Genomic DNA, 26,035 nt, shown 5'->3' with positions numbered 1-26,035 from the left:
CAATTAAGTGCATTTATATCAGCATTCCTGGTGGTCTTATATCCATGTGGTTCTTTGAGGTTTTGAACAGCTTATAACATCTTACTATTTCCCATTAATTATCATCTCATTTGTTAATTTCTCATTAACTATCTCTTTACACCATTCATATTGATAAGGTTTCTAGAAAGGGGTGAATATGAATTGAGTTTCAAAGAGAGAGTGTAGGTATGCACTAGAAGAAGGGAGGGCAGGTGACACATGGAGACTTACAAAGCAAAGAAGGCAATAGAATTTATGCATAGTAAACCCTGTTAACTCATAATTTTAAAAAAGTAAGATCATGACTCATAAAAATGTAAAATAAAGATAATTCAGCACTTTAACTTGTTAAGTAATGAGGGAACTAGTAAGATGTGAACAACAGTAGAGAGTCTTAATCTTTGTAAGACCAATTCTTCAAACTGCCAAGAGCGGGAATCATTTGCGTCACTATGGACAGGAAGTATCTGCACTGCCATCAGCCTTTCAGAAGTTTATCTGTATCTCTAGAAAGGTGAAAACTACACCAGTCACAAGTAACTCAAAGGTGCATACCATGAAATACCATAAGATAAAATAACTCTTGAAGACTATCCTAAAAAACATTCAACATTCCTTTGAAACGACATCAGTAAACTTTTTCAAAAATCTTTCGCAATGTCCCTAAAAACATCAAGCATATTATGTAATGTATACAGTCCCACATGTTTCTGAGAGTGATGACTATTTGTTCGGTTGGATGAAGGGGTAGCCCAGTTGGTGAAAGATGTTATTGAGAGGCAAGTTAGGATTTTATATAACAAGTTATGGAAAGTCACTCTAAATTCTCAAGCAGAGGAGTGATTTGATGAAAACAACATTTAAAAAGAATCATTTTAGCAGAGATGTGTAGGATGGAATCTTAGAGTTGGAAGATAGGCAGGGAGAAGACAGGAAGCAACAAGAAACACTCAGAAATGTTCTAGAGGAATTCAAACCTGATTTAGTCCTGAGATTTGCAAATGATCCAGAAGAGGTTGGACAGAGAATATTGGTTTGGAGATAGTTGATATAACTGAATTCACTGAGAGACAGAGTTAAGGCTCCTTGAAATTTTTCAGAGGATACTTCATTGTGAGGAGATTTTATAGTTCTAAAATGTGTACTTTCTAACATTTGACAGTCTATTTCTCTGCATTTATATTACTTTTTCGATGGCATGCTAATAAGTTATTTTCTTTGAATTTAAAATATCACAGTCACCTTTTATTTAAGCCTTAGGCTTTTGTAAAATTTTCTTGCCTAAAATGTTTGCTCCCTAAAATGTTTTTCACCTCTATCACTTGAGAAAGGCATACATCCATAAAATATTCAAGTGTATTTTTTTCACCTCTGTAGAAGTATTTGTGATATCCTTTCTATGATGGATATTATTTAGATGTCAACTCTCGTGTAATGAATTCATATAATTTCACTAATATTTAATGTTTAAATGCAATATTGTATGCTAATTAAAGCTCTTGCAATATCTATAGCAAGCTTAGAGAAATCCGTTTTCTCTTTGTAAGTTTTTTCTTTTTTAAATAAGTAGTTTAATTACATTTTCTGTTTGTGTGTGTTTGTTTCACTGGATTTTACTTGGTTTATTAAAAAATAAGAAGAAGCATCATGTCTTTTCAATATTAGAAAACAAAGCATATCATTCAGGTCATTTAAATCCATAGCAAAGCATGTTTGACGTGGTTAGGATATAGCCTGATTTCAGGAAAACAAAATATCAAGGAATAGTCTCATAGTAACTGCAGCTAAACATTTGAAGTTGAAGCCATGTTTCCAATCTGTGATTTGAGTATGCTTTTTTTCACTCATATGGATTTTGTAGAAATTAAACAGTGGTATTTTATGAAAATGCCCTTTTGTAGCTTGACATATTGTAAGCAAACATACACACTCCAAAAATGCACATCCAAAGTTAACCTTTTGAAAATTCAGGCTGTACTGAGGACATCATAAATGATTCACCAGTGACAGACATATAGGTAATTTTTATGACCTGAACCATGAATCGTTCTTTAGTTCTTGATTCAAGTGACTACTTTTCACTATATTGAGCCATGAGTTTCAGAAATAAACCTTTTGCTGATAAGAAGATTTACAGAGAACAAAAAAGCCTGAGTCAACTATTTATCTGGGACCAAATTCTGTGAACTAAGCTTAGTTCAAGCAAGAGTTTTTCTAAGCAGTTCATTTATTTTAATATGGTGGTGCAAACGATTTGGAGTTACATTGTAGCTTATGTTCACAGAGCTTTGACAGAAGAGGCGGGGAAAGGCCTGGAGGTAACACTTCATGCATTCTTAGAGATAAGAATTAAGCACCTGCTAGAAGCAAAGCCCCACGCCAGATGCTCTGGAGATACACAGGCCTAGCCTGCAAGGAGTTTCCCTCTATTCTAGAGGGAATAAAACAAGTTCACAGATCATTATGTTATGATAAATTATAAGACAGAATGTTATAAATAGCAAAGAAAGGGTAAAAAACAAACTTTTTTTTTTTTTTAAGAAATTCCAAAGACAGAGAAAGTACATTGGTTTTCCAGGGGAATGAAAATGACTTGATGGCGTTTGAGTAGAACAGTGTTTCTCTAACTTCTGCATGCATAAAAGATACCTGGAGAGCTTGTTACAATTTAGATATCTGGACCATCCCTAGAGATTCTGATTTCTAACATCTGCATTTCTAACCTGCACCTTAGGTGATTGAGATAGAAATGGCCCAAGTACCCTGCTTTAAAAACACACGCTTAGAGCCTTAAAAGATAAATAGCATTGAGATGGCACTCATAAAAGGAGAAAGTATTCAGATGAAAGGAATGATGGAATTTAGAAAGGAGATAAAATGGTGAGGATCTCACCTTGGTGGGTGGGCAGCAGGCTGGGGAGGGGTGTTGGAATCCCTAATCAGGATTAACCTATTAAAATAATGGTTTTCTGATGAGCAGTTCCAGAGAAAGGGAGTCTTAGAGTTTAGCAACAGAACATATTTCATAGTACTACTCAAAAATTATCTCTAAGTTGATCCAAAATTGATGAAAGAGTAAATAAAATATCAATAAGAAGTTGTCACATTGCAGGTAAAGCTCTTCTAAACAGCTACAGGACAACAGAAGGGAAAACATTCCCGGAAACTCATCAGGGAGCCCAGCAAAGTGACAAGCTCACTTGTTTTCTTTTTCTTTTTCTTGAGACGGAGTCTTGCTATGTTGCCCATGCTGGTCTAGAGCTCCTGGGCTCAAGTGATCCTCCTGCCTCAGCCTTCCCAGTAGCTTGGATTACAGGCATGTGGCATGTGCCCATTTATGGTCAGCTCATTTTTGAAACAATATGCAGTTACAGGTTTTCTGTTGGTCTGCTTTGAGTAATTGTTGTTGTCTGCTGGTGCCAGGCTGGATCACTGTATCCCTGCAGTCAGCGAACAGTACTCAATAGCATGTGCCAATGATGGTCTTCGTGGAGTTGGGGGAGGGGAGTCAATTACCTTTCTCCTATATCCAATTGCAAATTGTTAGGGGTTTCCTGTCTCCTGTATTTCTGAGCATAAGCTTGGAATCCCTCACTTACATTTTATTTTCACTCACATCCCTACTTTACATATTATCTGCCCTCACACAACATTCTACTAAAGAAAAGGAAACTAGCACTCCTTATCTGTGTCAGCATGTAGCTAAAGCAGCAGAGGCTGGGGCCAGAACTCAAAAAAAAAAAAAAAAAAAAAATGTGCGATTGGTAAAGAGCCCATTTCCAGCCTCCAGCAAATGAGAATTTTCTAAATGCTCATCACCACAGAAAACCTGCAAAAGAGTCAAGAAAATTATAGTCAATGTGTGATGTACAACAAGAAATGAAAACCAAGGAACAAATAGTACATCAAAGGCAAATTGTAAAAGATCTTGAATGTTAGGGCAAAGAACTTTTTTCAACAGACCAAAGGCAATCATTAAACATGATCCAAATTTGGCTGTAGGAGGTTTGAACTGGCTACAGTATGGAAAGCATGCAGAAATTGGTTAAAAGCAAAACAAACAGGAATTTTAAAGAGATACATGGAGTTAGAATTATTCTTGGTAAGTCCCTGCAAAAATCCTTTGTTGACCTATAGAAGACATGTACTTACATGATTAATTCCAATTTGTTTCTTAAAGAGTTTTTGAAACTGTCTCCACAGAATTTTTATAAAATTGGTTAAGGGAAAAAATAAATTTCAACTAGGCTTGCAGCACAATCAGCAGCAATCATTAAGCCAGCATGCCCTTTGGTCCACTTCCTTGTAGAAGTCACTGCTTGCTACACCAGGTTCATGGAATCCTTGTCATAAGTTTCTTTGTTTCTTTCTGTTCTATAAATAAAGTCTAAGAAATTGAGAGATGATAAGTTTTCCACTTGAGTTTCTCCTTTAAGTTCTGCAAACCAGTAAATTACCTCCATTACCTGATCTGAAGGGTCCAGCAAGGAGCTGACTCATGGAAGAATATCGTTTCTACATCCGGATGATTTTATCCTCATTACCCCAATCAATCAATGACCCCAGTTCTCCAGCTCTTCACTCTCTATGATCCTCTTAACACCCTAGGCCAGAACCCCTCACGGAGACAAATTTGAGGCTTGCGAATTGCAAAAATCAGGAAATAAAAATATTAAAGGATTATACGTATATTTGTTTAGTTCCTTTCCTGCCATATAGTTCCATCACTTACATTTTAAGCAGGCATTTATTCTCTATATTAGGTTCTTCTTATGGTAATCACTATTCTAAAAAATAAACCTCAAAATAGAAATACTTTCGGAGGGCAGAGCAAGATGGCCCAATAGGAACAGCTCCAGTCTCCAACTTCCAGCGCGAGCGACACAGAAGACCGGTGATTTCTGCATTTTCAACTGAGGTACTGGGTTCATCTCACTGGGGAGTGCCGGACGATCGGTGCTGGTCAGCTGCTGCAGCCCGACCAGCCAGAGCTGAAGCAGGGCTAGGCATAGCCTCACCTGGGAAGCACAAGGGGGAAGGGAATCCCTTTTCCTAGCCAGGGGAACTGAGACACACAACACCTGGAAAAGCGGGTAACTCTCACCCCAATACTGCGCTTTAAGCAAACAGGCACACCAGGAGATCATATCCCACACCTGGCCGGGAGGGTCCCACACCCACGGAGCCTCCCTCATTGCTAGCACAGCAGTCTGTGATCTACCAGCAAGGCAGCAGCGAGGCTGGGGGAGGGGCGCCTGCCATTGCTGAGGCTTAAGTAGGTAAACAAAGCTGCTGGGAAGCTCGAACTGGGTGGAGCTCACAGCAGCTCAAGGAAACCTGCCTGTCTCTGTAGACTCCACCTCTGGGGACAGGGCAATAACAAACACAGCCGAAACCTCTGCAGACGCAAACGACACTGTCTGACAGTTTTGAAGAGAGCAGTGGATCTCCCAACACGGAGGTTGAGATCTGAGAAGGGACAGACTCCCTGCTCAAGTGGGTCCCTGACCCCTGAGTAGCCTAACTGGGAGACATCCCCCACTAGGGGCAGTCTGACACCCCACACCTCACAGGGTGGAGTACACCCCTGAGAGGAAGCTTCCAAAGCAAGAATCAGACAGGTACACTCGCTGTTCAGAAATATTCTATCTTCTGCAGCCTCTGCTACTGATACCCAGGCAAACAGGGTCTGGAGTGGACCTCAAGCAATCTCCAACAGACCTACAGCTGAGGGTCCTGACTGTTAGAAGGAAAACTATCAAACAGGAAGGACACCTACACCAAAACCCCATCAGTACATCACCATCATCAAAGACCAGAGGCATATAAAACCACAAAGATGGGGAAAAAGCAGGGCAGAAAAGCTGGAAATTCAAAAAATAAGAGCGCATCTCCCCCGGCAAAGGAGCGCAGCTCATCGCCAGCAACGGATCAAAGCTGGACGGAGAATGACTTTGACGAGATGAGAGAAGAAGGCTTCAGTCCATCAAATTTCTCAGAGCTAAAGGAGGAATTACGTACCCAGCGCAAAGAAACTAAAAATCTTGAAAAAAAAGTGGAAGAATTGATGGCTAGAGTAATTAATGCAGAGAAGGTCCTAAACGAAATGAAAGAGATGAAAACCATGACATGAGAAATACGTGACAAATGCACAAGCTTCAGTAACTGACTCGATCAACTGGAAGAAACAGTATCTGCGATTGAGGATCAAATGAATGAAATGAAGCGAGAAGAGAAACCAAAAGAAAAAAGAAGAAAAAGAAATGAACAAAGCCTGCAAGAAGTATGGGATTATGTAAAAAGACCAAATCTACGTCTGATTGGGGTGCCTGAAAGTGAGGGGGAAAATGGAACCAAGTTGGAAAACACTCTTCAGGATATCATCCAGGAGAACTTCCCCAACCTAGTAGGGCAGGCCATCATTCAAATCCAGGAAATACAGAGAACGCCACAAAGATACTCCTCGAGAAGAGCAACTCCAAGACACATAATTGCCAGATTCACCAAAGTTGAAATGAAGGAAAAAATCTTAAGGGCAGCCAGATAGAAAGGTCGGGTTACCCACAAAGGGAAGCCCGTCAGACTAACAGCAGATCTCTCGGCAGAAACTCTCCAAACCAGAAGAGAGTGGGGGCCAATATTCAACATTCTTAAAGAAAAGAATTTTCAACCCAGAATTTCATATCCAGCCAAACTAAGTTTCATAAGTGAAGGAGAAATAAAATCCTTTACAGATAAGCAAATGCTTAGAGATTTTGTCACCACTAGGCTTGCCTTACAAGAGACCCTGAAGGAAGCACTCAACATGGAAAGGAACAACCAGTACCAGCCATTGCAAAAACATGCCAAAATGTAAAGACCATCGAGGCTAGGAAGAAACTGCATCAACTAATGAGCAAAATAACCAGTTAATATCATAATGGCAGGATCAAGTTCACACATAACAATCTTAACCTTAAATGTAAATGGACTAAATGCTCCAATTAAAAGACACAGACTGGCAAACTGGATAAAGAGTCAAGACCCATCAGTCTGCTGTATTCAGGAGACCCATCTCACACGCAGAGACATACATAGGCTCAAAATAAAGGGATGGAGGAAGATTTACCAAGCAAATGGAGAACAAAAAAAAGCAGGGGTTGCAATACTAGTCTCTGATAAAACAGACTTTAAACCATCAAAGATCAAAAGAGACAAAGAAGGCCATTACATAATGGTAAAGGGATCAATTCAACAGGAAGAGCTAACTATCCTAAATATATATGCACCCAATACAGGAGCACCCAGATTCATAAAGCAAGTCCTTAGAGACTTACAAAGAGACTTAGACTCCCATACAATAATACTGGGAGACTTCAACACTCCACTGTCAACATTAGACAGATCAACGAGACAGAAAGTTAACAAGGATATCCAGGAATTGAACTCATCTCTGCAGCAAGCAGACCTAATAGACATCTATAGAACTCTCCACCCCAAATCAACAGAATATACATTCTTCTCAGCACCACATCGTACTTACTCGAAAATTGACCACGTAATTGGAAGTAAAGCACTCCTCAGCAAATGTACAAGAACAGAAATTATAACAAACTGTCTCTCAGACCACAGTGCAATCAAACTAGAACTCAGGACTAAGAAACTCAATCAAAACCGCTCAACTACATGGAAACTGAACAACCTGCTCCTGAATGACTACTGGGTACATAAAGAAATGAAGGCAGAAATAAAGATGTTCTTTGAAACCAATGAGAACAAAGATACAACATACCAGAATCTCTGGGACACATTTAAAGCAGTGTGTAGAGGGAAATTTATTGCACTAAATGCCCACAAGAGAAAGCAGGAAAGATCTAAAATTGACACTCTAACATCACAATTAAAAGAACTAGAGAAGCAGGAGCAAACACATTCGAAAGCTAGCAGAAGGCTAGAAATAACTAAGATCAGAGCAGAACTGAAGGAGATAGAGACACAAAAAACTCTCCAAAAAATCAATGAATCCAGGAGTTGGTTTTTTGAAAAGATCAACAAAATTGACAGACCACTAGCAAGACTAATAAAGAAGAAAAGAGAGAAGAATCAAATCGACGCAATTAAAAATGATAAAGGGGATATCACCACCGACCCCACAGAAATACAAACTACCATCAGAGAATACTATAAACACCTCTACGCAAATAAACTGGAAAATCTAGAAGAAATGGATAATTTCCTGGACACTTACACTCTTCCAAGACTAAACCAGGAAGAAGTTGAATCCCTGAATAGACCAATAGCAGGCTCTGAAATTGAGGCAATAATTAATAGCCTACCAACCAAAAAAAGTCCAGGACCAGATGGATTCACAGCTGAATTCTACCAGAGGTACAAGGAGGAGTTGGTACCATTCCTTCTGAAACTATTCCAATCAATAGAAAAAGAGGGAATCCTCCCTAACTCATTTTATGAGGCCAACATCATCCTGATACCAAAGCCTGGCAGAGACACAACAAAAAAAGAGAATTTTAGACCAATATCCCTGATGAACATCGATGCAAAAATCCTCAATAAAATACTGGCAAACCGGATTCAGCAACACATCAAAAAGCTTATCCACCATGATCAAGTGGGCTTCATCCCTGGGATGCAAGGCTGGTTCAACATTCGCAAATCAATAAACATAATCCAGCATATAAACAGAACCAAAGACAAGAACCACATGATTATCTCAATAGATGCAGAAAAGGCTTTTGACAAAATTCAACAGCCCTTCATGCTAAAAGTGCTCAATAAATTCGGTATTGATGGAACGTACCTCAAAATAATAACAGCTATTTATGACAAACCCACAGCCAATATCATACTGAATGGGCAAAAACTGGAAAAATTCCCTTTGAAAACTGGCACAAGACAGGGATGCCCTCTCTCACCACTCCTATTCAACATAGTGTTGGAAGTTCTGGCTAGGGCAATTAGGCAAGAGAAAGAAATCAAGGGTATTCAGTTTGGAAAAGAAGAAGTCAAACTGTCCCTGTTTGCAGATGACATGATTGTATATTTAGAAAACCCCATTGTCTCAGCCCAAAATCTCCTTAAGCTGATAAGCAACTTCAGCAAAGTCTCAGGATACAAAATTAATGTGCAAAAATCCCAAGCATTCTTATACACCAGTAACAGACAAACAGAGAGCCAAATCAGGAATGAACTTCCATTCACAATTGCTTCAAAGAGAATCAAATACCTAGGAATCCAACTGACAAGGGATGTAAAGGACCTCTTCAAGGAGAACTACAAACCACTGCTCAGTGAAATAAAAGAGGACACAAACAAATGGAAGAACATACCATGCTCATGGATAGGAAGAATCAATATCGTGAAAATGGCCATACTGCCCAAGGTAATTTATAGATTCAATGCCACCCCATCAAGCTACCAATGAGTTTCTTCACAGAATTGGAAAAAACTGCTTTAAAGTTCATATGGAACCAAAAAAGAGCCCGCATCTCCAAGACAATCCTAAGTCAAAAGAACAAAGCTGGAGGCATCATGCTACCTGACTTCAAACTATACTACAAGGCTACAGTAACCAAAACAGCATGGGACTGGTACCAAAACAGAGATATAGACCAATGGAACAGAACAGAGTCCTCAGAAATAATACCACACATCTACAGCCATCTGATCTTTGACAAACCTGACAAAAACAAGAAATGGGGAAATAATTCCCTATTTAATAAATGGTGCTGGGAAAATTGGGTAGCCATAAGTAGAAAGCTGAAACTGGATCCTTTCCTTACTCCTTATACGAAAATTCATTCAAGATGGATTAGAGACTTAAATGTTAGACCTAATACCATAAAAATCCTAGAGGAAAGCCTAGGTAGTACCATTCAGGACATAGGCATGGGCAAAGACTTCATGTCTAAAACACCAAAAGCAACGGCAGCAAAAGCCAAAATTGACAAATGGGATCTCATTAAATTAAAGAGCTTCTGCACAGCAAAAGAAACTACCATCAGAGTGAACAGGCAACCTACAGAATGGGAGAAAATTTTTGCAATCTACTCATCTGACAAAGGGCTAATATCCAGAACCTACAAAGAACTCCAACAAATTTACAAGAAAAAAACAAACAACCCCATCAAAAAGTGGGCAAAGGATATGAACAGACATTTCTCAAAAGAAGACATTCATACAGCCAACAGACACATGAAAAAATGCTCATCATCACTGGCCATCAGAGAAATGCAAATCAAAACCACAATGAGATACCATCTCACACCAGTTAGAATGGCAATCATTAAAAAGTCAGGAGACAACAGGTGCTGGAGAGGATGTGGAGAAATAGGAACACTTTTACACTGTTGGTGGGATTGTAAACTAGTTCAACCATTATGGAAAACAGTATGGCGATTCCTCAAGGATCTAGAACTAGATGTACCATATGACCCAGCCATCCCATTACTGGGTATATACCCAAAGGATTATAAATTATGCTGCTATAAAGACACATGCACACGTATGTTTATTGCAGCACTATTCACAATAGCAAAGACTTGGAATCAACCCAAAGGTCCATCAGTGACAGATTGGATTAAGAAAATGTGGCACATATACACCATGGAATACTATGCAGCCATAAAAAAGGATGAGTTTGCGTCCTTTGTAGGGACATGGATGCAGCTGGAAACCATCATTCTTAGCAAACTATCACAAGAACAGAAAACCAAACACCGCATGTTCTCACTCATAGGTGGGAACTTAACAATGAGATCACTTGGACTCAGGAAGGGGAACATCACACACAGGGGCCTATCATGGGGAGTGGGGAGGGGGGAGGGATTGCATTGGGAGTTATACCTGATGTAAATGATGAGTTGATGGGTGCAGCACACCAACATGGCACAAGTATACATATGTAACAAACCTGCACGTTATGCACATGTACCCTACAACTTAAAGTATAATAATAATAAATTTAAAAAAAAAAAAAAAAAAAAAGAGCAGTCACTCAGGTGGTGAAGGGGTGACAGACATATAAAAAGCAGTTTAAAAGCCTTTGAGTGTTTTGACCTGAAGGTGTGCAGACTCAGAGGGAAATGATCACTGTCTTCAGATCTCTGAAGGGCTGTCATGTGAGAGAAAGAACAAACTTAGTCTGCCTGTGATTCTGAATAGCTTCATTCAACAAATACTGAAGACTTCAAAAAGTCCCCAGGAGATAGACTCAGTCTTGATCAAAGAGGTCTTAGCCCACTTAAACCTGTTTCCTAACAGTATGGAGATTTCTTGAAGAACTAAAACTAGAACTACCATTTGACCCAGCAAATGGTATCTAACCAAAGGAAAGGAAATCACTTTATCAACAGGACACCTGCACTTGCATGTTTACCACTGCACTATTCACAATAGCCAAGATGTGGAATCAACCTGTAAGTCCGTCAATGGATAACTGGATGAAGAAAATGTGGTACATGTACACAATGGAATACTACTCAGCCATAAAAATGGAATGAAATCATGTATTTTGCAGCAATTTGGATGGAGCTGGAGACCATTATCTTAAATGAAGTAACTCAGACACAGAAAGACAAATGCCACATGTTCTCATTTATAAATGGGAGCTCAACAGTGTGTATAAATGGACATAGAATGTGGAATGATAGACAATGGAGACTAGGAAGAGTGCAAGGGAGGGAGGAGGTGATGATTAATTACTTAATGAGTATAACATATGTTATTTGAGGGATGGATAACCTAAAACCCCTGACTTCACCACTATACAATCTACCCATGTAACCAAATTACACTTGTAACGTATGTACCCTACATATTTATACAAATTTTAAAAAATGAAAAAAAATAAACAAAGCTGTTCCCTTGTGAAAAAAAAAAAATAGAAATACTTTGTTCTCATCGGATCAGAAAAAAATAAATTAAAGCTAGTCAGACCCTTTCTCCATCTTTGGTGGATAAAAATGGTGAAGAGAAGAGGTCCTCAAGGTCTTATTTAATTCTTTCAATATCATTACATGTCTCTTTCACCCACACCGCCCCACAGCTTCTTGTCTTGCCTTTCATGGAAACCACAGGTAATGGGTAGTAATCTTTCTCCAACGCCATTTACTCCATAAAGTTTTCTTAAAGCATTCAGTCCATACACAACTTTCCTTTCCTCTGTAGTGACCTCAAAATATATTTTGTATGTTTTCCTGTATTCTATTATATATATTATGATATATAAACATATTAATAAATATAGCATATTAAAACAAATATATAATATAGAATATACATATATTAACACATTAATACTATATATTTATATATAGTATATAGATCTTGAAGAATTTATATATATTATATATATACAAAATAGGATACAGGAAAACATATATACATATATATATATAAAATATGTTTTACTATATCATACCTTATATGGTATTCTGTTCTATTTGTAATTGCTGTTTGTCCAAACAAGAAAAAGTTCTTTTAGACTAAAAACTATGCCTTATATTACTTTAATGTCAGCATTGCATCTAATATAGATTTGAGCACACAGTAGGTCAACAATAATATACTATTTATTAGCTCCATAGTGGGATATAGCTTACACCATTAGCATTTAGTAAAGATTATGTAATTCTACCTGATCTCTGTTTTATATTAAAATATCAAAGAATAAAAGCTTAATGAAATTTTCCCAGTCCAATCCAAAATCTTGCAAGACATTTGAAATCCATAAATGGCATCATTTTCTTGGATAGACGTACATTTTGTGGCAATAAAGGAGATACTGAGAATGTTTTCCATCTGATGATAACTTGAGAAAGCAGCACACATGCAAAATCAAATATACGTGAAGTTGATAGATCATTAAATGGAAAATGTGCTTTTTTAAAATCATAGAATTTCTATTAACAGTGAACAAAAATCTCTTTGAATAAGCCACATAGACACTATTTTTTTAAAAATTATCTTAGTTAGTTCAATTTTTCAACTAAAGTTTCTCTCTCCCTTGTGCATTTTACAACCTTTTGGCAGCTTTATTGTTGAAAAGCTAAGGTACATTCGTAATTGCACCACAGTAACATGCATTTATCATTGGCAAAGGTTCCGTACTATAAATGAATTACTGTAATAGATGTGTCATGAAATAGCATCTTATTATCCTCCTCTTCTTCTACTTACTCCACCAAGTGGGTCAAAGTCGATAACTAGTGTTGCTTTAAAGTGATATTTTTGAACAAATTAAAGAGATGGCGTGAGCTTTAAAGCTTTAGCTTTGCAATGCTTTAAAATGATCAACACTTTTTATTATGGTTGTGGCTCTACATTCTTAAAACTCTTTTTGCTCTGCTTTTTTTGCTCATACTGGAAAGTTGTTGGTTTTAATACTGGAACTTAGGTTGTTCTCAATCAACAAAATGTGATTGAGAATTTATCATATTTGATGTTTCTGTCAAAAATGGAAATAAATACCATCTGTAACCTTGAAGAATTCATAATCTATCAAGGAGATAAAACATATCGATTTAAAATATATATCGTATAGTCAGTAAGAATTATACACATGTAAAAAGAAGATCTGTTCAGAGGAGAGACAGTTAAATTGATACAAAAAATTAGCTTTATCACACCACTGCTCTCCGGCCTGGGCGACAGAGTGAGACTCAGTCTAAAAAAATAAAAAATAAAAAAAGTTAGCTTTGAGTATGAATAAATGAATGTTTAATGTAGATTGTAAGATTTCCAGTTGGTTTTAGTCAGATGTATTTGGGAATTTTGAGAAAGAAAAATTCCCTCCCTCCTTCAAAAAGCTTTGGTAAGATATTAGAGTAAAACTATGTTTTGGCTATATGGTGTATTGATAGCTGCCATTTCTGTTTTTTGGGTAGCTAAAAGAAAGTGATTAGAAATGTACAAGTATAGGGGTCTGTTACCAGGTTATTTTAGCTCCTTTATTAAGCCCTAAAGAAGGCAGTGCATAGTCTGTGAGCACAGAGAAGTTGTCCCCAAACAACATATAGTACCATGTAAACACAGCCTAACCACTGGATCTACACACATAATCAACGGAAGAACTAATGGCAGGTATCTGATCTACTGGCACAATGACATTTAGGGGGAAAATTCCCATGACAATCTCATGTCATTATTTAAATGAGGACAAAGGTGACATGCTACTCACATGTAGAAAGAGAAGTTGTTACAAGGAATGACATTATTGAGATCCCCAAATTCTCAGACAACAACATTAAGCAAGAAAAAATATTAATTTCTTGTCTTGTGTGTATAAAACAGCCAACATTTAACTAAGAGTTGGCTTAACAATATTCAAACTTTGGATATTTAATTGAGCCAAGAGCTATGTAGAGCAAACTCATCTTTATAAGAACACTGTTAATTTAGATGTTACTAGAAGTATAGAAACTAGGGTATGCCAAATGATATTTTGCTTTATCTTTGCAGTGTGGCTAACCTATGCTAGGGCTATACTACAAAACCAAATATCTCAAGTGAGGATGAGTATTATAGTAAGCAAGGAAAGCATCTATAGTCAAAGCAAATGAGATTTTTGTGCATGAAATTCAGGCAAAGTATTTGCTTTCACTCATCTGATCCAAGTAATTGAGAATGACTAGAAACTTAACACATGGGGACCTCTATTTTAAAAAGAATTTGTGGCAGAACAAAGAGATGCTCATATATCACCTGTCGCTTTGGGTTTCCTGTGTTTTGTTACTAACAGAAAGGGCAACATGAGTTCTTCAGTTTCATTTATCCAAAGTTAGGTTTTGCTTTTTCCTTTTGCTCTCAAGAGAACACCCAGTTTCTACGTACCCAGATATCTACTGAATCTTATTTGACAGTTCTAGAAACTCACATCACTTTCTATTGAACCAAAAATAATAATATTACACTTCAGTCTAAATCCCTCCTCCAGCTCACCAAGTATATTTTCATATGCAAGAATATGAGGATTTTTAAACTGGCAAATTGAAGAAACTAATTCTAAAATATTGAAAATATATTAATGTGTAACATGGGACTTTAATTTCAATTTTATGTGAAAATATGCTTGGTCAAAAGTTGTGTCATTTGTTCTTAACCTTTTCTTATTCTCCCTCCTCGTCCATCCGAAACATACACACATACATACACACTTAACACCTCATAAACACTAGCCAGTTTTTGCGCTTCATAGGCAATGTGAGTAAGATTGAAGGATTAAAATTAATATTTACTTTAAAACTTGTGCTTATCACCTGAAACATTATATTTATTTCTCTCAATTATTTTTCTCAAATAAATTCAATGGAAAACATTTGGATTAACCAAGAACCAGGGTAACTATTGCCTGTAAAATATATTCATGATTGCTGAAATTGCCTGGAGTTATTTACATACCTGTTGCATCTTTGCATATTCTCTGTCTACTAAAGTCCACCACTGTCATAAATATGGCAAGCCTATTTTCCAATCCCTTATTTTGTGCTAAATTTTCATGTATGCCTCCAAGTGGATGAAATAAAGCCATTCCTATTAAAATTTAGCTTTAGGACTTTTACATAGATCTTTGCTCATTAAGCATTTCCCTCTTTTTCTTTACCCAGCAGGCAGTTGTTGGAGTTCTTGGGTAGACCTAAATTTGTCACAGATGTCTCAGTAAAGTTATTCATCGTAAGAATTCTGGTAACTTAATAAGAAGCTACTAACTTGGAAGGTCTTACTCTACAGCAAAATTTCCTTTCTGCATGAAAATAGTTTCAATACTAAATCCTATAAAAACAATTACAAGGGGTGAAGGATGGAGAATGAAAAAAAAAATAGCAAAAGGAGGACAGGAGGATTAGAGTTTATTTTTTTTGTCAGATACGGCTGAAGAGTTATCCAATTAAATAATTCACCCTTTCCTCTACCAGCTTGCTAAAATGTTCAAGAGGTGACAATATTTCCAGTTCTCCTTTTATTAAAAAAAAAAAAAATTAGTTTGTATGCTGAAATCTCTAATTAGCTAGAGACTTTAGGAAAGAAAAGCAAATTTTAACAACCGAAGGGAAGCCAGAACTAAAGGATTGACGAATGAGCACAAAGACTCAAAAGTACAACCAAGTAGTTTCAATGTATCCAGATGCCCTTTGGGTCTTGTTTGACAATCCCAGGAACACATGTCACTTTCTATTATGCACACAGATAGAAACAGCTTAAAACTTCCACTGTTCTTTTTGCAATGTCAAGTAAAAATACAGTGTCTGTGGCTGAAAAGGCTCAGTGCTCATCTGGCAGGTCACATGAGAGAAAAAGAGAAGGGAGAATAAAGTAAAAACAACCACCACAACAAAAGACAACTGGAAAAGGAGTAACATTTCAGATGACAATAGTGTATAGTAATAGTTTATGGTGTGTTTATCTCTCTCAGTAACAACTTTAACATATGTCATTCCTGATCTCCAATGTCAGGCAATTGTGAAATGAGTAGCAGAAAAAAAAAATTGTTTTATTCAGCAGAGTAAAGGTACAGTCATTTAATGGAAAACGCTTCCAATGGGAACCTCCTTTTTTAGTGTTTTTAAATTTTTTTTTTTTGTATTTTACTTTAAGTTCCACGATACGTGTGCAAAACAAAAGTTAAAAATTTGCTATTGTTGATAATAGTAGATGTGAAATTATTCACCCTCATTTATATAGGACTACAGGGGAAAGGGGGTGGTAAGATAAAGCGGGTGACAGCAGAAAGAGTCAGAACCAGGAAGGATCAGGCAGCCACGTGGATGGCGCCAGACGACTCAGATTTATACTGTGGCAGTGACATGTCAGGGCAGTAAAGTCAATTGTCCAAACTTCGTGTTTGCTTTTCACTATTAAGCTAATTGAGAACATGTTTTGACTTCCATATTTGGTGAAGAATGCCAAATAATAGTATGAGCTTAGATTCTTGAAAAATAGGTACTTCCGGTAGTATTCTGTAATTAATGTTCAAGCTACTTTATGCTTAATTTGGTACCTCCTCTCAGGGGTCTTGAATGCTATATATTAAAATCAGGTGTTTTTAAAAATGCTTAAATGAATGCCCCATGCCAGAGTCTTTTTTAGTTGGTCTGAAGTGTGACCCAGGCATCAGCATGTTTTAAAAACAATTCAGGTGAGTCTAATATAAAGTCAGGGATGCGAACCACTCTATCTAGCCAATGTTTCTTGAAGCGCAGTCTAGATGGATCACCTCCGCCAGAATCACATACAATCCATGTTCAAAATGTAGATGATTATATACTACTCAACACCTACTGAGCCAGAATCTATAAGCTCCCGTGTGGGTTTTACAGAGTACCCTTGCTATCATGCCAGTATAATTCACCATTCATTTGACAGGCTCTCCAAGTTAAGATGGTACCCATCTGATATTTTGCAATAGCCATTTTCTGACTTATGTGATTTTTCTGCAGCACAATTTGGACAGGGAAATACATAATATATATGTGTATGTGCTGTTGGGGATATATACACTTATGTATATGTAATGTATGTATATAAGATTATATATATACATACTATATGGATATTTTATTATATATAGTTATACATAAATATATGTATATATGTTATACATGTATATGTAATGTAGACACTACTGGAGATATATAAATACATATGTACATACAAACACACACACTCACACACACGACACTGTCTGTATCCCTTAATAGAAATATTCTTTGCTCTGGCTTGGAAAGCCTTCTCTTTCTTACCCTCATGTTCATGGACGAGAGGAGGATTATCTATGGCTGTATAAAGTATTATGGGAAAGGCTAAAATGAGTGGCTCTGCAAATTCAAATTCTAATGCTTTCTGTCTAATCCTTAGAAAGAGAAAAACCCAGAGACATTGAAAATATATTTTGAGTACTACTTACGAATCATGATTATATATATTTTATAGCCCTGTTGTTATTGAAAACTGTTCTTGAAATTCAGAGCCTGAAAGTCTGTCGAATGCAGAAAACCTATTAAAAAGCAATCTGAAATGCATTTCAGGTGAAATAACTTTTTACCAAAGTGCAGATCATTTCATTTATTCTAAAGGCATATAATTAGAAAGAAGAATAAATTGGTATTCTTTTTATTTTTACAATATAGCACAAATACATACGTTTTTATTCTAGCTTCAGAATGTGTATAGTCTTGAAAAAGTCCATCTCAGAGAGAATAATTTCTTTTTCCATTTGCATGGACTTCTACAATATATATACTCAAAATTTAAAAAATGTATTTTCAAGTGAAAAAAGAAGCATTAAAAAAACAGATGGTATTATTTATTTTGGCCTTATCTGCATGTCAGAAAATTAAAACTTTTTAAATTGTGATACATTACACATTACTGTATAAAATTTGATTATCAGAGGCAAAATTCATATTTGTACTGCTTAAAATACAGAAGACAAATTTTCTCATTTAGAAAAATTAATTTTGTTAGGGCTTGGCCAGAATGGAATAAAAATTTCATGTTGAATACATACTAATTCAATTTTTACTGAATAATTTTAAAAGCATTAATTGGAAACATCTATCTACTAAACTAACAAAAGGTCATTTATTTGGTCAATGTTTTATTAACACTCATTTACTGAGAGAAGTTACTTTTTAATTCTTAAATCTTAAATATTAGAAAGGAAAAGTACTTTTATATGGCGTATTTTAAATAAGCCTGTTCACTTGGGGAATGGATTTAGGAAAATAAATTTTATTCCTGAGTAAATTTAGGTTCATTCAAAATAGTTCATATAATATTTTTAAAGATTATCTAATAAAGTCAGTGGTGTCCAGAAAGCCAATTACAAAAGCTCAAAGATAGAATTTCTCTTATTGTTCCAGTAACTAGACAATGCATAATACAAGTCCTAATCTTTTTTAGTTTTTCAGCCCTAATCTGTTTTTGATATTATCAAAATGCAAAGGAATTAAAATATAGCAATGAAAAATGATAAATAGCTTTATATGTGGCAATATATAGGTAGCATTCAAAAGGATAATGTAGAATTGCTGTTACACAATGTTTTGAAGGTAGAATACAACATTTGAGGAAAAATTCGCTCAAAAATATTTAGCATTTGAGAAATGCTAGTTAATAAACCTATTTTAAATAAAAGTAAATAGCAAAAACTTAATAATGAATGTTCTCACCCAGTAGGTCATAAGCTATGTAAAGGTGGGAACAGAATTGTTTACAAGAGCAAATGCAATACTGTGAACATAGTAGAGGTTAAAAGGGTAGCTACTAAATGATTAACTTAAAAAGTAAATGCACTGTACATTTGAGGCAGATGTTAACTCCATTGTAATATTTTCTATAAAACGTTTCACTCTTTCATTTACTTACATGACATAAGAAAAATGTATGTGATGAGAAGTAAGTTGACCTGTGTAGAGGCAAGTCAAAGCATTTATCTTAGACTGTATCTTCACACAGCAGACCCGTTGAAAATGTAAGTTTAAATAAATTAAGCAATTGCAGTCCATCTATACTTCTAAGCAGAATGACAGAGATACTTCTCTGACCTCACTACTAAGCAAAAGGAAAGTTCTGGCTAGACTAATGTGTCTCCTCCACGTGCAAAGACAGAAGTTTAACCTTAACTTTGTGGTCCACTGGTAAAATCTTTGCAATTTATTTTGTCTTTTCACTTATTTTTTTCATGTGTGTGGCTCGTTGGCTGAAATATCTGTTAATTATCTGTTATAACTTAAAATCCACTACATAACATGCTAATGTAAAATGTTTTCATGAAAACTTTTTATGGAATGTATATAGCAACTTTGTTAAGAAATGAATGGTAAACCAGAATACACAAATTAACATTTCTTTCGAAAGAGCCAGTGACAATGATGAAGTGTGCTAAGTATCAATTCAAATCTGCTATAGAGAATGGTCTGTACGGATAAACATTACGTTTTCATGCATGCTGAAGACACATTAATGACTAGTTTGAGCCATATAAGGCTTGAGTTTGCAGAGTTTTGAATCCCAGCGAATACCACTAATTAATCATGTAAACTGATAACAACTCTGCCTCCATCTACTCTTTGGTGAATTAAATCTAATGACATTTCACAGGGTTATTAATTGAGATGATACCTATAAAGTGCCTAGCATTCAGCAGGCATTCAAATTTTTGTAGCTTCCCTTTACCTTAACTTACTTAACATTAATACAGCACAAACATTTAATTCAGAGCAAAAGAATCAGTCGTTTTGTTTTCTTTTCTCTTAGTACATTAATAAATGAACTAGGAATGTACAAAAGATAAACGTCTTCAAAATACTATCCATAAAGCACTAAGTATTTGAAATAAAAGCTGTTAAAGTGGTATGTTTTCAAAATCGGGGGTAAAATCATCAACTAGTGGGGCCAGTTGTGAAAAACCTATTTAAAAAACAAAATGTATGCAATGGCATATATGTAGTATAGTTAACATTAGAACATATATTTTTAACAACTGTTTTATTAAATATTTAAGACAGTTTGAAAACTTTCCTTATCTAAACTTTAAAATAAAATTTCACAAAATAAAAAATAAAAACTACTGAAATACATTTTTGTTAGACTTTTCCTGAATCTATATCACATTAAATAAAATACTAATTTCTTAAAAAACTTCTTCATTAGTTCAAATCAATTGAACAAAAGATTGTTCTTATATAATTAAAATTTAGGATTCTAGAATAATTTACAAGAACATTTTTTCATAAGTTCACATATACTAATTTCAACAAATTATTGCTTAGGATGAGTATTATTTAATCTGCTTTAAAGAATATATAATTAACTTAAAATTAACACATTGTGAGATATCGATAGTATGCTGAAACCATTTTAGAAAACTTGAACTACTTTTTCATAAGTAGATTAAAGTATTCCTGCAACTTATTAATACTACTAAATTGTTCAAACAGCTTTTCTTAAGGATAAATTCCATCTCAATTTATATTACAATTATTAGAGTTTAAACTCTATTATTTGATTATAATTTCAAAATGTAACCTATTTCTGTAAAACACAATTGAGCACTAGGAAATCAAACAATTAAAATTATACTAAGTATCGTAAAAGTTTTGAGAACTAGTGTACAAAAATAGTTGTATAATATTATGTATACCTAAAAATGATTTACTTCCCTCTCTGTAGCAAGGAATTATTTTTCCTGTTGCCCTCTTTCCCCCGGTTCATTATTTCTTTTTCTTTTTCATTTATTGTGATATGAATTCATTCCTTCAGGCCATTTTCATCTCTGTATTCCTTTCCCTCTCTAGGTGCCTTGTGAAATAAAAGATGCTCAATAAATATTTCTTTAAGTATAGTTATATATTGTATCAATATATAGCTATTAGTGTCAAATGATAATTTAGCTATGATCTCTGATAATGAAAAAAATCAGTTGTAAGAATTAGTTTTCATTATATGTGCTTTTACTACTTCTTTATTAGGTGTACACGGTTACTTCATGAGAGTACCCAGGAGAATAAGCAAGCTATTTTAGGTTCTCCAACTTCTTAGAAAAGAATTCCTTAAAATTCTAATTGCCAGTAGATTTTAATTAAATGTATTACTGTAAACTTCCTTAGGGATTCCTTTACTGCATCTAATCCAGTAGTACTAAAATTGCATTGTTTTTCAAAACTTAGTCTGCATAGATTTATAGACATTTTATCAAATATTATTTTTACTGATTTAGATGCACACAATTATCTGCATTCTGACCATCTGTTACCACAGACAGAATTTATCAGATAAATTTGTGTTGAAAATTAAGCAAATTATCAGTACTTTAAGGTTATGTTTAAACAATGTTCAGTAAAAGACAGGAAATATAATTAATAAACTAATGAATTAAATTCTTTATCCCAATATTTGATTACTTATACTGACCAAATTGAATCATAACATTTCATCCAGTTGTTTAACATCCTGCAAATTAGAAATGCAAAAGTTAACAATGTAATTATTGTAAATATATTTAATTGTGTATTTTGATGCTGGTCTAGTATTTGGAAAATCTCTGACTAATGCAATGGATAGAGATATTATCAACATATATTTATATTTTAGTGGGGAATGATGTTGTGATAGATGTAGGTTATCATATTGGCTCCCAAAATAACAACATTGTGATTTTATTTTATTTTTTTAGAGACAGGTTCTCACTTTGTCACCCAGGCTGGAGTAAAGTGATCATAGCTCACTAGAGCACTGAACTTTTGGACTTCAATGATTCCGCCACCTCGGCCTCCCTGGTAGCTGGGACAATAGGTACACACTACCATGCCTGGCTAAGTTTTCATTTTTATTTTCATAGAAATGGGGTCTCAATATGTTGCCCAGGCTGGTCTCCAATGCCTGGGCTCAAGCGATCCTCCCACCCTCGACCTCCCAAAGTGCTGGGATTACAGGCATGAGCCACTGTGCCCAGCCCCATTTTGAAGTTTTAAATAGCTCATGTTGCTACCTGAGCCCCAGTTTTCTCATCAGAATATTAGGGCTAACAACATTTATTATGTTTTTGTGATAAGTCAAATAAAACAAAATGTGAAACAGTTCTTTGAGAAAGCAATGCATTTTATCAATACATGGCATCATCTTAATAATACCCTCACAAGATATTATAGTTATAATATTTGTAAATAATACTATCACAAAAATCTCAGTCCTATGATATAATTGTTCTGGAGACTATATAAACTAATGTGAGTTTATGACCCAACTAAAATACATGTTATTGAAACTCAAGAATAGACCTAGTATTGTACATATTAGCCTTAGAGGTTGAGATTGTATATTTTAGAAACTTCAAAGATTATAGAAAAATTTTAAGAAAAAAATGTGTAAAAATGGAGAAATCTTTTTATTTACAAGTTACCTGGAAATGTTTAATACTCGATGTGATAAATAATGTTGCCCTTTCTAATTGAAACTACTTGTTTTGTACATATATTGGCGCAGCAAATTGCTATGGCTGGAGGTTGGACACTTTCAACAGTTTGTTATTTCATGCATATATATAACTTGTAAAACTGACAAAAAAGAAAAGATAAAAACTCTAAGTAGAAAATAGAATTTTATAACTACATTTTACAGATTATTCCAAGAGATATCATTGGTTATTTTATTATTTTGAAAATATTACTTATTTAAACAACTAAAAAAACCGGTAAAGCCTGATATAGTTTCAACATTAGAAAGAATAAATTATTGAAAAATATGTAGAACAAAAACACCATCTTAATGCCACTGATACCACTATACTGTTGAACAAGTATTATATGAGGTATTGAACATTGCACATAATTATACAGTTAGAATTTGAGATTGTAGATAAACCAGTTGTTCAAGGCCACTAAAATACTGAAAAAGGATTATGATTATTAACAGTGGGGAGGAAAATACAACTATAAAAGCCCTTCAAACTTAAATCTGGAAATGGTAATTTTACTCAAAAATATACCACAACTACTAAGAGGTTTTAGTAATTCATGACACAAAGCAAGACATCCACCTATAATTTTTTCTTATCTATTACATAGATTCAGTGGTGACATAGCACATATTTGGGACCTGCATTGCAGTGTGATATTTATTACTGTTATGTTTTAAAAGTTACCCATTTAATTAAGGATTTTGTAAATGTGATATGTAGTAACTGGATTTTATCACTTCTGATAAGTGGAAAAAGTTTAGATTTTATACTAAGTATTATCATGCCTATTCACATCATGTAAAATATTTAAAATTCATATATTTTAATTGAATGAAGTGCTGAAAAATTTAGATATGACTAATAGGTATTACTTGCTTATATGATAAAATTCAATTTTAGGTGGTACTTTGTAGATTAGGAAATAGCTCTTCTTTTCTACTAATTTAAAATAATTCTATGGCTCTGATTTCTAAAATGTCTAATTATTTTCACTATTCAGTGAGTACTGTTAGAATATATTTCTTTCAATGATTTGTAAGATTTGGAGGAGTGAAAAACCTCCTCAGGAAAATAAGAAGTGATTTACAAACATTTGGCTATGTAAAGTAGTTGCATTGTTATTTTATACTGGTAAACTTAAAATATGCTAATTTTGAAGCATCTAAGCAATGTTTGGAAAGCTGGCCTACTGGGTGAGAATACCATTTAAAAACATTTGTGTTACATAACACACAGCCATGAAAATGGCTATTCAAAATTCCCAGGTAGAACACAATTGTCAGTGTCAAAAGAAAAGCTTTGCACATTAACACAAGAAAAGGAACTTTTCATCTTAAGGGATGGCACAACTGGCATAAAAGGTCATTAAATGCTAATAGACCCACTTGAGGTATGCTTGCTTAATGGAGGATTAGAACAAAACAGACTTAAAAACCAACACTCAGAGAATGTTTAACTCTCTGAACTACTCAACATAAGGTAGGAAAACAAGATGGAAAATAAATTGTTTTTCAGCACTAATAATTATAAGTTTACATAATTGTTTCATGCAAAAGGAACTCTGACAAAAATGATGGCAGAATCTATATGTAAGGCTGTCACAGGAGAACTGGAAGAGTGGTTAGTTTATACAAAAATTTTGTTTGTATTCATCTTCATGTAGTAGAATAGACCACTGTTCAAGAAGTAGATGAAAAATTCTTAACAGTTGAGAAATTTAGTCAGGACATAGAAAGAATAATGTTGAGATAAATTCCTTGAAGCCTTTTGCAACTGTCCTTAAGTTTATAAAAAGAGATAAATTTTCTTTGATCTGAAGACATTCTTTGTACATGTGCAGTGTACAACATACTATATACATACGGGGCTTCCCTATGTACATATACATATGTATACACTATCTATATGCCTTTTAAAATGTATACACAGCTTTAACTCAAAGAAAATGAGTTAGCAACACAGTAATCATTGCCAGACAATCCAAGTGCTGAAATAAGTGATGTTCATCACTTCAAGGGCTATTTTACTTCTCACATTGCCCAAAATTGAGAATATCATTTCTGTTTTTAGTTTTTCTTTCATTGCAACACTGATTGTCATATATAATCTTTGTGCTTTTGCATAATGCCCATCCTGGATGTAACATATATTCACACACAACATTGGACATTTGAAATAAGCATGCTGGAACACAGGCAGGACCATATATCCATGCAGAGAATATTCTGAATATGTTTTTCCAAATTGACTGTAACATCAACATGCATCACTATCATATTTGGTCCTGTACAGCAAGGAATGTACAGCTGAAGCAATCATGGCTAGTTTCACTTGCAAGAGTTGCTTTAGAGAGGAACACCCAGTAGAGAAACAGAACAGAATGAATGAAAAAAAAATATCCCCCAAAACCAAAAACTAAAAACTAAAGAAAAAAAAAAAATTCCTCCCACATGTTAACACTGAAAATCTGGCCATTTTCCATGTAGTACATTTTCCTCATTCCACAAAAAACGTGTCTTCTCATAAAATTCTGAGTTGAATTGTTTATAAGATACATATATTAGTGTCTTAGAGCTTTTCCTAACCATTGGAAAAGCTCATCTTGGTAAAGCATTTTCCAGCGTACATTGGCTTCGACAGTTTCCACAGCTCGTGAGAAAGAAGCAGCAGCTACCCCATCATAGTTCTTCATGAAGTTCTTGAGCTGGAAAAATAAATTTTTGAATGGTAAATCTGCCTGTCTTAAAATGAACTCATGTCCAACATACATGAACAAGAATTTATTTAAAAAATAAAAAAACTCAATATATTTGAAACAAAATGCCACAACCACTATAGAAGACATATTTAATACTGTGGAGTGAGTTTGGTAATGAAATGAAATATGACAGATTATGTCAATTAGTTATGAAGTAATTGATTTTGGAACAGAAAAAAGAAGAGTGGACATTACAACTTAAATAGCTCCAAATTCAGCTTCATGTTTCACAATTAGATATTAAAACAGACATTTAATTGATTATTTTAAAAGCAGTTGATGGGATTGTGGCAAGGACTAGT

The 26,035-nt window shown here is 34.8% G+C and overlaps 1 protein-coding gene across 1 annotated transcript in view; it reads right to left on the bottom strand.

Moving 5' to 3' along the window:
* Positions 1–23,128: 23,128 nt before the first annotated feature.
* The window catches only part of TRHDE (thyrotropin releasing hormone degrading enzyme), a 417,970-nt gene continuing 415,063 nt past the window's right edge, over positions 23,129–26,035 (bottom strand). The window contains exon 19 of the mRNA XM_005571555.5: positions 23,129–25,679. Coding sequence (XP_005571612.1) covers positions 25,536–25,679 — 144 coding nt within the window. The 3' untranslated portion in view covers positions 23,129–25,535. The remainder of the gene's footprint in view (positions 25,680–26,035) is intronic.

This window comes from Macaca fascicularis, chromosome 11 (assembly GCF_037993035.2).
Source record: "Macaca fascicularis isolate 582-1 chromosome 11, T2T-MFA8v1.1".
NCBI lineage: Eukaryota > Metazoa > Chordata > Mammalia > Primates > Cercopithecidae > Macaca > Macaca fascicularis.
The sequence above is the reverse complement of the archived record's forward strand: the minus strand, read 5'-3'. Positions and strand labels throughout refer to the sequence as shown.